Source organism: Perca fluviatilis, chromosome 5, assembly GCF_010015445.1.
Source record: "Perca fluviatilis chromosome 5, GENO_Pfluv_1.0, whole genome shotgun sequence".
Taxonomy (NCBI): Eukaryota; Metazoa; Chordata; class Actinopteri; order Perciformes; family Percidae; genus Perca; species Perca fluviatilis.
The window spans coordinates 13,292,380-13,305,398 of NC_053116.1; the positions used below are offsets into that span (position 1 = coordinate 13,292,380).

The 13,019-nt window shown below is 38.4% G+C and overlaps 1 protein-coding gene across 3 annotated transcripts; it reads right to left on the minus strand.

Moving 5' to 3' along the window:
* Positions 1 to 134: 134 nt before the first annotated feature.
* Positions 135 to 7,613, minus strand: LOC120559884 (chitotriosidase-1-like). 3 transcript variants are annotated; one of them, XM_039801959.1, is made up of 13 exons: positions 7,444 to 7,613; positions 7,030 to 7,068; positions 3,891 to 3,922; positions 3,777 to 3,803; positions 3,470 to 3,668; positions 3,326 to 3,382; positions 3,052 to 3,217; positions 2,806 to 2,930; positions 2,597 to 2,720; positions 1,485 to 1,667; positions 1,238 to 1,354; positions 981 to 1,113; positions 135 to 730 (listed from the first exon to the last, which is right to left on the minus strand). In XM_039801959.1, exons 3-13 carry the CDS (start codon positions 3,913 to 3,915, stop codon positions 285 to 287), a joined length of 1,602 nt encoding a protein of 533 aa, XP_039657893.1. In that variant the 5' UTR covers positions 3,916 to 3,922; positions 7,030 to 7,068; positions 7,444 to 7,613; the 3' UTR covers positions 135 to 284. The 3 variants fall into 3 exon arrangements, with proteins under 3 accessions (XP_039657893.1, XP_039657894.1, XP_039657895.1); XM_039801960.1 differs by lacking the exons at positions 7,030 to 7,068; positions 7,444 to 7,613 and having other exon boundaries at positions 3,891 to 4,014; XM_039801961.1 differs by lacking the exons at positions 3,470 to 3,668; positions 3,777 to 3,803; positions 3,891 to 3,922; positions 7,030 to 7,068; positions 7,444 to 7,613 and having other exon boundaries at positions 3,317 to 3,381.
* Positions 7,614 to 13,019: the final 5,406 nt, after the last annotated feature.

Genomic DNA, 13,019 nt, shown 5'->3' on the forward strand with positions numbered 1-13,019 from the left:
AAATGTATTTTATATTAAAAAACAAAACAAAATGTTACTAGTTTACTCTCAGACTTGTGCTACCTAACTAGGAGGCATTCAACTAAAACTATATATATATATATATATATATATATATAAACTATACGTAACCTAACAAGAGCTTAACAATGGCCTAAAAGCAAGCATAGAAGACAAAGCTTTCTTAGCAGTGAAGAATAAAAAGGAATGACTCACACCAGCTTTTGTAATAAGTATAGTAGTATATAAGTATATACTACCCATCATGGATTATGCACGCTCATTTAGGGCCAGTTACAGCATTTGCAGTTATCTTGGTATATTAAACCAGAGGGGCAGTTTTGGAGATAGGTAAAGTCATTGAAACAATTGTAAAACGAGTTTGAGTCATAAGGGTTGGTGTGAAGCCCGTTGGTCTTTCCTTTACAGAAATTTGGATCAAATTTCCCAGCAGAGTTTGTGGTGGTGGCGGCTCTGGTTGTGGTGGCGGCTCTGGTGGTGGCGGCTCTGGTGGTGGCGGCGCTGGTTGTGGTGGTGGCGCTGGTGGTTGCGGTGCTGGTGGTGGTGGCGGCTCTGGTGGTGGCGCTGGTGGTTGCGGTGCTGGTGGTGGTGGCGGCTCTGGTGATGGCGCTGGTTGTGGTGGTGGCGCTGGTGGTTGCGGTTGTGGTGGTGGCTCTGGTGGTAGTAGTTATGGCTGAAGGATTCTTAACAGTGGTCATAACTGGAACTCCTAGATTTAGAGACATTTGTGGAAGAAATTAATCACACATTGTAATGTACTGTTCATGATTATTGCATTGTATTACTGAGCTTAACTGCTGAGATTTTACACAAAAAAAACCCACACATTTGCTCTCTATTTGATGATCCAGTTCTTACAGAGCTGTATAATATAAGATGATTATAGTGAATAAAATCTCATTAAAACGTCACTACCATTTTACCGAATAGGATAGACACTTCATAATCTTTGGGCTTGCCTGAAACCAGAAGACTATGCAGATAGCTGATGAGGGGGTATTTGCCCTGATCACAGAACTGCCCATTGAAATCATCCAGGTCCAGAGACCAGACAAAGACTCCTCCAAAGTTGTTTGCCTTTATGTAGTTGACCTGAGAGAATGCAAAATAAAAAGATCAACAGCTGAGGTCATAATAACACATCAACTGTTAAACTGGATCTGTGTTCAACTACTCCTTTTCTATAAAGAATTATGATCACTTAACAAATAGCTACCTTAGCATTAATGCTGTCTATGTTGTCAAATCCAACCCATTGGTTTCCTGTGGTGCCATATGGAACTTTCTGTTCTTCAATCCAATTGACTGTTTTTCCGTTAAGATTAAGACAAACCTGAAAGAGGGTCAGATGTCAAATTTTAATCCAATATATAAGCAGAATCAGAAACTTGGTACACCATACGCATTACAATCTGTATGTATGATTATACGATTGATTTAAACAAATTAGTTTCCAATTTTACTTCATAATAGGACCAGAAGCCTGCCTCCATGGTGTAACTGCCTGCATAGCCAGCACCACTGATCGGTGCTCCAACGTTACTGGATGTAGAGGACAGGGTAAATGTTCGCCCATATGCAGCAAATCCCAAAATTAGTTTTTCAGCAGGAACCCCCTGGTCTCGCCAATACCGCATTGCATAGTCCTGAAATGTGGAATGAGTTATAGCTTATGGTGGTTATTGTGAGCAACAATTCCTACGGTATGTATGTAGCTACAAACCCTTTTTTTCTGAGTACATAAACCTTTTATCACAAAGAATCCCTTTATTACATCTAAATAATAACCAAAAGTATATACAGTACTGTAAGATAAAAGTCCAAAGTCTCTGGATTGTGTCACTTAGTCTGTTGTACCTTTTCGTTAACACGCCTTTGGAGCTTGCTCAATAAGTTCACAAGAAAGCTTTCTGTTGTTATTTATACCCCTTTTTATACTAATACAGTAGTCAGTACCTAACTGATCTAAAAATGTTTGTTCTTTCTATAGTCACTGCCAGTTCTCTCGCAGACAGACAGAAAGATCACAAAGGGGCTTTTGGTATGCCATTGTTGTGTTAGGCATGATTAAATAGTCACTGCTGACTACTGGTATTACTACACTTTGGCTCTGTTGGCATAGACCCTTTTTATATAAAGACTATTCTACCTAAAACGTGTCCTACTTATAAATGGCAAGCCACATGTGTTTTGCTGACTGCTATGGCCCACTGGCATAGTACCATTCAGAACAGGTAGTTCATCCTCTTTTAGAAAACATGTTAGGTCAAAGATATTCAAATGGCTATAAATAATATTGCTAAACACAATTGGGAAAATTATACATTGCAACAAATTCAGTTTAAATTAAACTTGGTTTCTGAAATTGATGTATTGCAGGGCATACATGCAATTTAAAGTACACTTAACTAAAACTAATTTAAATCCTACCTTCACAAATATAATTTTCAGCTTTTGTTGTTGTGTGTAGTGTTCACCCCATATTTATTATTGAGGGTAGACTTAAATATTATTATTTTTGCTAAATGTACCTAAAAGATTAACAAATGAAGGCAGTATGACATTGTGTACTCACAGTATTTAAGTATGTTTGACTTCCAGTGTCTTGGGAGCTTTGGTATAAGGGACTGTGATGTCCTGTGACCCCGTCCCAGGTGCCATGAAGGTCATATGTCATCACATTGATGAAATCCAGGTACCTAAAAAAATGCAAGTATGATCAAGTTCACTAACATGACAGCTAATCAGTAGAATGAAAAAAAAATATAATTTATTTCACTTTACTTGGCAATCTCTGCGACTTCATAACTTGCATCGATGGATCCTTTGACAGCAGACACAGCAGCAGTGACCAATAATCTGGGGCGGCCAGTTGCTGTTCCCTCAGACTCAAAAGCTTTTAGGAGTTCCTATACAACATAGCAGCATGGGTCAATCAGACCTAATTAAAGAATCAATATTATAACCATATACATCATATGCTCTAGTATATTTCTGAGAATGACTAAGAGGATAAATTATGGATCTGACCTGGCACAACAGTGTGAATCTCTGTTTATCCTGTTGAGGACTTCCTCCTTGTCCAGGAAATTCCCAGTTCAGGTTTAATCCATCAAACCCCTCATTTCTCAGTAGTGTGATAGATGACTGGATAAATTTGTTCATGTTTGCTGTTGTTGATACCATTGTGGTGAATCTGAAAATTTAAACAAAAATGTGTTGAAGACATGCACAATATAAATAAATAAATAAATATATATATATATTATTTTTCTCTCCATTATGTTGTATTTACATATCTCACTTTTGGGTGCCAAAAGTCGAACCACCAACTGCCAGAAGGGTTTTGAGATCCACATTTCTAGTGAGAATATATGTTGAACAATGAATATTTAATATTTCAAAAGGAAAGACAATTGGCAGAATATTTAAAGGGTAAAGCACTGACCTATCTTTTAGTCCATTAAAGGGTTGGTAACTTTGTGTGTCTATGCTTGGTACCAGCTCATTGGCATCATTAATGTCAGAAAAGGCGTAGATCACATGGGTACACAGGTTTGAATCAATATCTGAAACCGTGAACATGCCGTTCCCTGTTCTATATTTTGACCATTCGGTGTAGTAACACACCAGTATGGAGGAAGAGGCTGAAAGATTTAAGACATCAGTTAGTAACTTTGTGACAAAAATCCTTGTTTAACAACACAAATTATTTAGATGCTGGTAAGACATTTTAATGCAAAATATAAACTCACCCAAACTGGTCATAATCAAACAGAGACCTTCAGTCAAGTGACAGACAGACAGTCAGATAATCTTAAAACAGAGCTTTTGAAACATTAATATGATCATTTCAAAAAGTTAACTACCTGCTGTTAGAATTAGCTTGCTCATGTTTGTGCTGTGGGGAAAAGCAACAATATCAGACAGAAATAATTTTACTTTTATGAACTTATCTACAACCTCAAATAAACAAACAAATTATGCAGTATGTGATAATTAATAATTATCACATAATTATATATAAATTATATATAAATAATAATTTGATGTGTCATTCCCGTCTCATGAATAGGGTTGGGTATCGTTTTTTTTTTTTTCGATTCCGGTGCTAAATCGATACTTTTAAAACGGTGCCGGTGCCTGAACCGGTACTTTTCAATAAAGTTAAAAAAAAAGAAGAAAAAAAATAAGGGTAGTAAACAACAGTCAGTGACTTGTTTATTGCTAAGGCCATGGTCAAAATTATTTAATAATAATGTAATAACTATAACAATAAAAATAACTTATTTCACCAGTAAATTGCTGTTGAACCCCAGATGGGAAAAGGGTATTTTACAATTACTGTGAATGCACCACGAGGCTACCTGTTTTAAGTGAATGCACCGCCTGTGTTGTTTAATTCCGACAACGGCAGCTGCAAGTGAACGCACCGTCTGTGTTGTTTAATTCCGACCATATAAACATACTAGTGATGGGCATTCCGGCTCTTTTTCATGAGCCGGCTCGTTTGACTCAGCTCACTGAAAAGAGCCGGCTCTTTTGGCTCACAAACGGCTCTTTAAAAAAATTTATGTTTTGACTATGATAGGTGTGAAAAACAATTCTAATTAAATTATTAAATGAAATGAAATGAAGACTGCGTTGCTGTGGGTCGCAGATTAGGCCTACTTGACTGAGTGGATACATCTCCACGTGAGGTGCGGCTTCAGTCGCCGGCTCCACCACCGTCACTAAGCGGGACCGCTAGTTTCTCAGCTCCACTATCTTCACAGTTGGGTGCACAGTTCGCATATGCCGGTGTAGGTTGTGCGTAGAACCGGCTTTATATGAGATTTGGTTTTGGCAAATTCTACACTGTGCTTTAACATTGTCTACATCATTAAGATGATTCCAAATGCTGCTGTGCTTCAGACTCATTTTCCTGCTTTTGTTTTGTTTTCAGAGCTGTTTTTCCTCTCCTCTGTCCTCTCCTCAGAGTTTGACTGTGTGTGTGTGTGTGTGTGTGTGTGTGTGTGTGTGTGTGTGTGTGTGTGATGGCTCGGCCCGTCCCTCATGCCGTATAATTGGTTGACACCTCGTGTATGATTGACAGGAACAGAATGTGAGGCTGATCAGACAGTCGAAACTAATGTTTGCCTATATAATTATTTTTTTGTTCTTTGAATTAGTCAATTATTTTAAATAAAATAAAATTCACTCATTATTTCATTATTACATAATTTAATTTCTATAGGCTATATTTTTAAAAATAGAGTCGGCTCTTTGGACATGCGAGCCAGCTCCCGTCGTTCACCTACAAGAGCCGGCTCTTAGAGCCGACTCATTCGCGAACGACCCATCACTAAAACATACTGTATATCTATGAATTGCGACAACGGCAGCTGCGCTGCAGAGCAGACTGTTACATCCCGCTGTTGAAGTCCTCCACAGTGAAATACAGTCACACTTTACACTGTTTAACGTTAGCTGTCAGCATTTTACCGGTGTTTAATCCAGCTGCTAGCTAAAGGTAGGCTAACGTTACATGCTGTCAGGTGTAGTGTAAAGTCAAGCACCGAAATGAGGCACCGAAACTTTCGTTCTTATTCGGTCTCGTTACTACCGTTTACGTCGGCACCAGTTCCCTATTGGCACCGAGTTTCGGTACACAACCCTAGTCATGAATGGCATGTCAGGTCACTAAAGCCTGAGAATAAATGTGCTAGTTGTCAGTTTACTATGTCACTTAAGAATGCCCTGGTGTAGAAAGGAATGAGCTATAGCTTAACATGTCCATCATTAAATCTTTGTTTTTTCTGTTTGACTCATTTCATGGACAGCTACTGTATGTATTGGGTATTTATATTTTTTTGATTTTAAACAAAGGAGTAGGGCTGAAACGATTCCTCGAATAACTCGAATAATTCGATTACAAAAAATCCTCGATGCAAAATGACTGCCTCGAAGCTTCGTTAAATCAATGTTACCAACGTTGTATCGCTGACGGACGGTGTTTCCGCACGGAGCATTATTACTGTCGCACAGACGCGGCTCAGTCTGCTGCTGGCGACACATGCCAGAGCGTGGGGGGGGGTTAAGAGAAGCGAAAGGCTGGAGAAAACGACAGAAAGTGTCCAAAGTTTGGAATCAGTTCAAACGTAATTAAAACTCTGTACAGTATGTCTACTGCAAAATCAAACTAGCTTACCACGATAATAACACGACGTCTAACTTAATCATCCATTCCACGAAGAGGACCGACTAAAGTAAATCACAGAGTCATATGGACCAAACACAACTACCAAAAACAAAGACAAGAAAATATGTAGTGGTGACCACGATCTGATGAGCCGACGCGTTGACTATCCCTTCGGAAAAACAGCTGATTGTTGCGCATCTCTCTCTCTCTCTCTCTCTCTCTCTCTCTCTCTCTTCGAAACAGCTGATCAACGATCTAATAGCAAGTGTAACAGAGCTGTGTGACATTATAATCAAATATATAAATGAAAATAGGTTGAGTATAACTAATATTTACATATAGGCCAACTGTATATACAGATCATTCTCAGGTTGAAACTTGTAGTTCTGAAAGTTAAGTTGCACAACTTAATGTAATGTTTGTGTATGTTTAATGTATGCCTTAGTTTGAGGTTGATATCATTTGAAAAAGAAATCTTTAAAAACAATGTAATATGGCACTTAAATGCACTTAATGTTTAGTTTTTTGAGAGATGATATTGTAAGCAATGTAGGCAATACAGATGTTGCTTTTTCCGAAAATATTGCTTTTTTCCCTAGTTTGGGTTGTTTAAAAACGCAAAAAAAAATGTATCCGATTAATCGATCGATAAAGTGCTAGATTAATCGATTACAAAAAGAATCGATAGCTGCAGCCCTACAAAGGAGGTAACCATGACATTGTTAAGGCACAATGGGCCTTAAAAACGTTAGATCACAGGGCCAAAACCAGATAACGTTTTATATTTTATTTTTATTTGTTTCTGGATCTATTGAATTTTCACATACCTTTTTATCTGGAATATTCAATCAATGACCAAACAGCATCTGGAAAAATTCAAAGGCATAACAAATACATTTGAATGTTTTTATTTCCACATTCAGTCAAAAATCAATACATAATTTATTAAAAAGAAATTGACCACACTATAGAAACAATGGAATAGAGTCCTTTAATCACAAATCAGGAGTGTCAGGACTGAAAAGAACAAATTGCATTCTGGACTTGTTATTGTAACCACAGATAATATAATTCAATATAGGTGTGAATGGGATGAGACAGAAAAAGAAGAGTTTGACAAACATATGATTCAATAACTCTGTTTTAATAATAATACATAAATGATGAAAAAATGGTTTAATAATATAAGATATATAGATAAATAGATAAGATATATAATAAGATACAAGTTTGATACTTACAAGTATAGCGAAGATGGAGGCAACTACTTTCTCTCTGCTGTGTCTGAGGATGTGTGGCCATCCAGCCTTAAAATAGGCAGCTAAAGGGGGTGGAGCAGATTTAGGGGATGGAGATAATAAATGCAGTGCTGTCTCTGATGCTGGTTTGTTGTTTTTCTTTTAGATTAGATCAATTTAGAGGAGTACATTGTGAACTTTTTTTTCCAATTAGTATCAGATCTTAAATATAATTTCAGTATCATGACTTCTGTTTCTAGATAGATAGAAACTGTATCTTCTTGAGGAAATGTGGGTTTTCTAAAGATTTATTTAACAAAATTTGAAAAGATTACTAAAACTAATTAGTGTCAGACATCAAGATGAGAATCATAGCTTGGTCCAGACTCAGGTTTTGATTTTTTTTGGCAGCACAATCCGTATAATAGATTTTACTGTTCATATCCCCCCATGTGCTGTTTTCATCTCTAAACTATAGCGGTATGTGGTCAATATAGTTAATGATGAAGGCAGGAGATGCTTGCTGAGGTTAGACAGGCTGTTTCGACCGTCAACAAGTGGCTATGATTCTGACCTCACTTGTGTCCCTCTGAGCATTAAGATGAAGAAAGTGGATTAAAAACTCGTTAGAGGGAACTCCAAACCCAAAGCTGTAACCAAGAGACGTTCATGAAGTTGGCTCACACCTCTAGAAATATTTGCCAAACAGGTTATGCTTCTGTTCATATACAAGGTTTTCTTTTTGCCTGGCTTAAAAAAAAAAAAATATTTTGATGTGCCTTTCCCATGTGTCATGAATGTCGTGGAATGTCAGGTCACTAAAGCCTGAGAATAAATGTACTAGTCTGTTTGCCGCATGCAAAGAAAGAAGGAATGCATTGATCACCAAACTTTGACAAAGCATTTCATGATGCAAATTATGGTTTGCTGAATGACATTTTGGCTATCGTGCAAGTACTGGATGCAAACGGCATTCCTTAACCATCCGTGTCACAGTTAGGCAAATAACTTTTTGTTGATCACTTTTTGTTATGTAATGTTGTTTGTAAGCACACACATTCATGCTTCATGTGCTGTGCACAACAATCGGGACATTTACTGTTTTTCTTTCTTTCTTATGTGGTGAGATGAAAGTGTGGGCCCTGAAAAACCCAGAAAAAAAAGAAAGTATCGACAACGCCAACCTGGGAATTTCACCCAGGTGGTTGACTAGATCTGACTTATAACTATACCAAAAAAAAGAAAAAAACACAAGTTTGATTTATACATGAGGCAGTAGATGTGGTTCTAAATACAATTGCTTTATTGCTATTAAAAATAGACAAAAAAAAAACCCACTAAAATGCACCATACACACTAGGAAGAAGGGCTAAGGCTTAACCGTAGTGGAGAGGAGTCAACGATGGTGGGTGAGGAATACAGCACACAAGAAGAAGACACCAACACCAGGGACACCAACACCACCACCTTTGGCACCTTTGACAAGTAAAAAGGACAGGAAAGGGGAACAAATTAGGGGGAAATTTTATGAAAACAAAACAATGCAAAAGAGAGAGCACAATAAATTGGTAACAAATAATTATTTGTATTAATTCACATTGATCAAAAACGCCTGTCTACTACACCTACAGTTAAGACTGCATTAGTCTATATCAACAACGTTTTTACTTCCGGGATTGTTCAGGTCCTGCTGAAAATTCCGCCGGATGTCCCTCTTTATAGGCCGGATGTCTCACACCTTCCGCTTTCTTTGTGTTGGCATTTTAAACTCCAGTCAATTTATGAGGACTATGGTTAACTTCTCCTCAGATCTCTGCAGGGCAAATGCAGACAGCTAGCTAGATTATCTGTCCAATCTGAGTTTTCTGTTGCACATCTAAAACAACTTTTGAACATTGTTAAGAAAATCTCTAAAAGACGTATTCTTCGATTTCTGAGGAGGAAGGAGAGGCTGGGGTCGAATTGAAAGTTAAGCAAAAGGTTTAATTGAACAACATGATGAAAACGACAAGACAAAAACAAAATTATACACTGCAGCTGACAGCGGACTGAAATGACATGCCTCCTCTTCAGGAATTACGTCAATCAGTCACGAGACATGACAGACAATCCATTGTAAACAGTGGACTGCAAACATGCTTCCCCTTTCGGGTCACAGTTCGCAGTGCTGAATTCATCTCTATTTCCAAATTATATTCCTTTAGGATTGTGGGTGTTTCCTTGACTGAAAGGTCTCTCAGATTAAAGACACACCTCTGATTTCAGGTTTTCTCCAGGTCACAGACTAAGGTTGTTTATCATGTAGTGCCGATTCTACAGAGATATGCATTTTCTTTGTTCTAATCAAGACTGAGTGTTCATTCAACTAAAAGTACATTTTTATCAGACATCACCAATGGTTTAACTTTTTACAACCTAAAAACATACACGTTCCAACTAAAATAAGTTCCTTCCCAAGGCTATTTTGCAGAGGCATCATCACTGTGTCTGGGGCTTAGCGCCTCCCAAGACTATTGTGATTGGTTTAAATGAATGCCAATAAACCAGAGCATGTTTTTCTCCAATCCCGGAATGCTGTGTGGACTAGCCAGACCCTCCTCTGCAGCGCAGTGGAGGAAGCTTTTAGCTTTTAGCTTTGTTCAGATTCGCCCGTTTTCAGAGACAGTTTCAAATTGTGAGATTTGCAGAGGAAAGAGGTGTCATTGGGATTTTGAGGTTCTATATATGTCCTATTTACCCTCCAAACTGTCGTTTTTCAACTATGACAGGTTAAAATCGGTTATGCATTCTATCACCCCTTTAAGACTGCAATGACTAAAAGACAGAGCTGACATCCATGCGAGCACACAGAGAAAAATAATCATGCAACGTGCAAATGTGTAGCAAAGTAGCTGCGTAGCATAGCCCGTAGGCCGAACAGGTGCGGGCAAAACACATGCAGGCCAAGCACACATAGACAGCATTTGTGAGGACAAACCGGTAGCAGCAAAGCAGTGGAGTCAAGGCACGTAGATGCAAAGCCTGTGTAGTAGGGGTGTGCAAAAAAATCTATTCAAATCGAGATTCAAGCTCTAAAGATTCAAAATCGATTCATAGAATTCCAAAAATCGATTCATATTTTTTTTTTTTTTGACACTGTTGTCCTGAAACTTTTTTTCAAAAAAAAATTACCTCGCCATTCCCATAGATGGCGCTGCATCAAATTCACACTGACGCCTGGGCACTCTTGTCATAATCAGAAGAAGAACGAGTGCCGTGGAAGTAGTTTAGTCCAAGCCAAGGGGGTAAGCTTCGCTTCAGAACTCGAGCCATCTATGGCGCCGTTTTGTTGCTACAAAGCCATCACCTCCTGTTAGCATTCCGTTGACCGCCATTTTTTTTTTACGTCACTTGACTGCAAATAACTTTACAACTGAAGCGTTTAAAGACTCTATTTGTCCGTTGTTTAGTTCTAAAGAAACACGACAATGTATAAAAGGCTTCATTACCTTGTACCTCACGTTATGGCTCCGTAGCAGACGTTTTTGTAAAAATAGGCTAACGATTGTGTCACATAGTAGAGGAATTACCGTATAGTACAGGATAAGCTTGCAGGCAGTTTTGACTTACATGAGCTGTTTAGGTTTAATTAAACCTAAACTAACTACTAACTAACTAATGTTAACTAGCATGTTAGTGATCAATAATTAGCCTGTGCCCATGTTATCTCCTTACATATACCTACGCTCTCCGTATCTGTAAGATTGGGAATGATTGATATTTCTCTTAGCGCAGCCACTAGAAGACTTACAACAACACGTTGCTCACATCACATTCTCTCAGTTGGAGGCTGCGCAGTAAAGCTGGCCATCACCAGAAAAGTGCTTCTAATAGCCTTCACTGATATCCGTCCAGAGCAACGGGATCTATTGGTCCATTATATACTGTCTATGGTCCAAGCCCCCAGGAGGAGCGCTAAGTCTAAAAGCCAACATGGGCTTAGCGGATAACGGTGGTACTGCACCCCATGGCCCAGAAAGACTTTTCACATAGACATTACATGGCGAAAGAAACGTCTATATTTCAGCGGATCATTTGTTTCGGGGTATATCAACTTACCAGCTTGAACAATGAAACCGTCAGACAGCGTTACAGCACACACGGAGATGAGAAGGGTATGTATCGACTTGTCTTACTCTAGGGGTTATGGCGAATAAGCTAAATTCTCAATAAGTCGGCGTGTTCCTTTAAGTCACTGAAAGCTGCTTCTGTTTCAATCCTGTCGGCTCTCTGCAGCAGGCAGGGGCTGCTGCGACTGGCGCACGCACACAAACACCCACGGTGGATGCAGGAAAATGAGACGTACACAATGACCTAAATTGAGGATAGCTACGCTCGTTATTTTAAGTGCAATGATAAGTTAAAGTCCAGTAAGTACTTTATCAAAAATATGAATGTGTGCAGCCCAGTATAGGAAATTAACTAACAATGTAAAGATCAACAAGCCACTGACAGATATGTTCAAATTTGATGCACTCAATAAATTCTTATTTTTTGTCTTAAATCCACAAGCCATTTTCATATTATACCAACATTTGCAGCATCCTGAGCCTTTTTGGTAAGGTTACTAGGAAAACTCAGCCCAGAGTAGTTTTATTCTCCTCTCCCTGTAACAAGTTTCCTTTTTATTTTTAAAGAACTATACCAAAAAAAGGGTATTTTTTTATATTATTTTTTTTTTTTTGCAGTTTTCACTATCTCCTGCAACTTAATTGCAACAAAAATACAAAAGACCACAACTTTTATCGCAATTATTTTCAAAACTCCCGCAAAATCAGGCATTTTGGGCCATAACAATCTCAAAAAAGGCCGCGAAATCCTGGAGGGACTGTACAGAGAGTATGGCCGAAGGTGTACCGGAAGAGACGCAACCCAGAGATGATAAAGAGTGTGTCAAGAGGACAATGTCCCCTGCCCTTATAGAATGCAATAAATGCAGTCGGATTATTATTAGCCATAGGGGAGCAGGTTGTATCTAACTTAGCACAAAGCAACCAATCATCATTCTACACTTAGGGTTGCGCGTTTGTATGGAGGGTTAAATGTGTGCATCAGGGTTACACTTGTGCATCAGAAATGTACACTTACATCTACACAGCAATGGATTTAGAAAGATATAAAACCCATAAGGCTGCTATTTGTTTTTTACTTTTCCCATCACCAATTCCCTAGTACTGATTTAACCAGCAATGCATTTATCTAGCTAATAACTACTTTCTGTGTAGCCGCAGCCTTTATGATTTGTGCAAATGAACTACATATTCGTAAGGAACTATTAACTATTAAAACATGAATATTCCCTACTGTTATTAGTCTGTTATTTTTCGGCTCCTTGATGTAAAGTTTAGCTCAGCAATTCATTAACATGAGCCCCTCAGTACATTTGTCTCTATCAGATGAGGGATTTCTGGCACAACTTCAAAGGTGTATGGAGAAGGGAAATAGCCTGAAGAGGTTCAAACTCCTGAACCACTCGTAGGGCATAATTGGTAAATTGGGATACATAGTGAAATGTAATGCTATATTGTGGTGATATATCA

What these genes read in the sequence shown, in the direction of transcription:
- LOC120559884 (XM_039801959.1), bottom strand. Translation starts at nt 3,915, where the DNA reads ATGAGCAAGCTAATTCTAACAGCAG. An exon ending in CAAGCTAATTCTAACAGCAG is followed by an intron (nt 3,804 to 3,890) that starts GTAGTTAACTTT and finishes ACTTGACTGAAG; the next exon opens with GTCTCTGTTTGATTATGACC. An exon ending in TTTGATTATGACCAGTTTGG is followed by an intron (nt 3,669 to 3,776) that starts GTGAGTTTATAT and finishes TAAATCTTTCAG; the next exon opens with CCTCTTCCTCCATACTGGTG.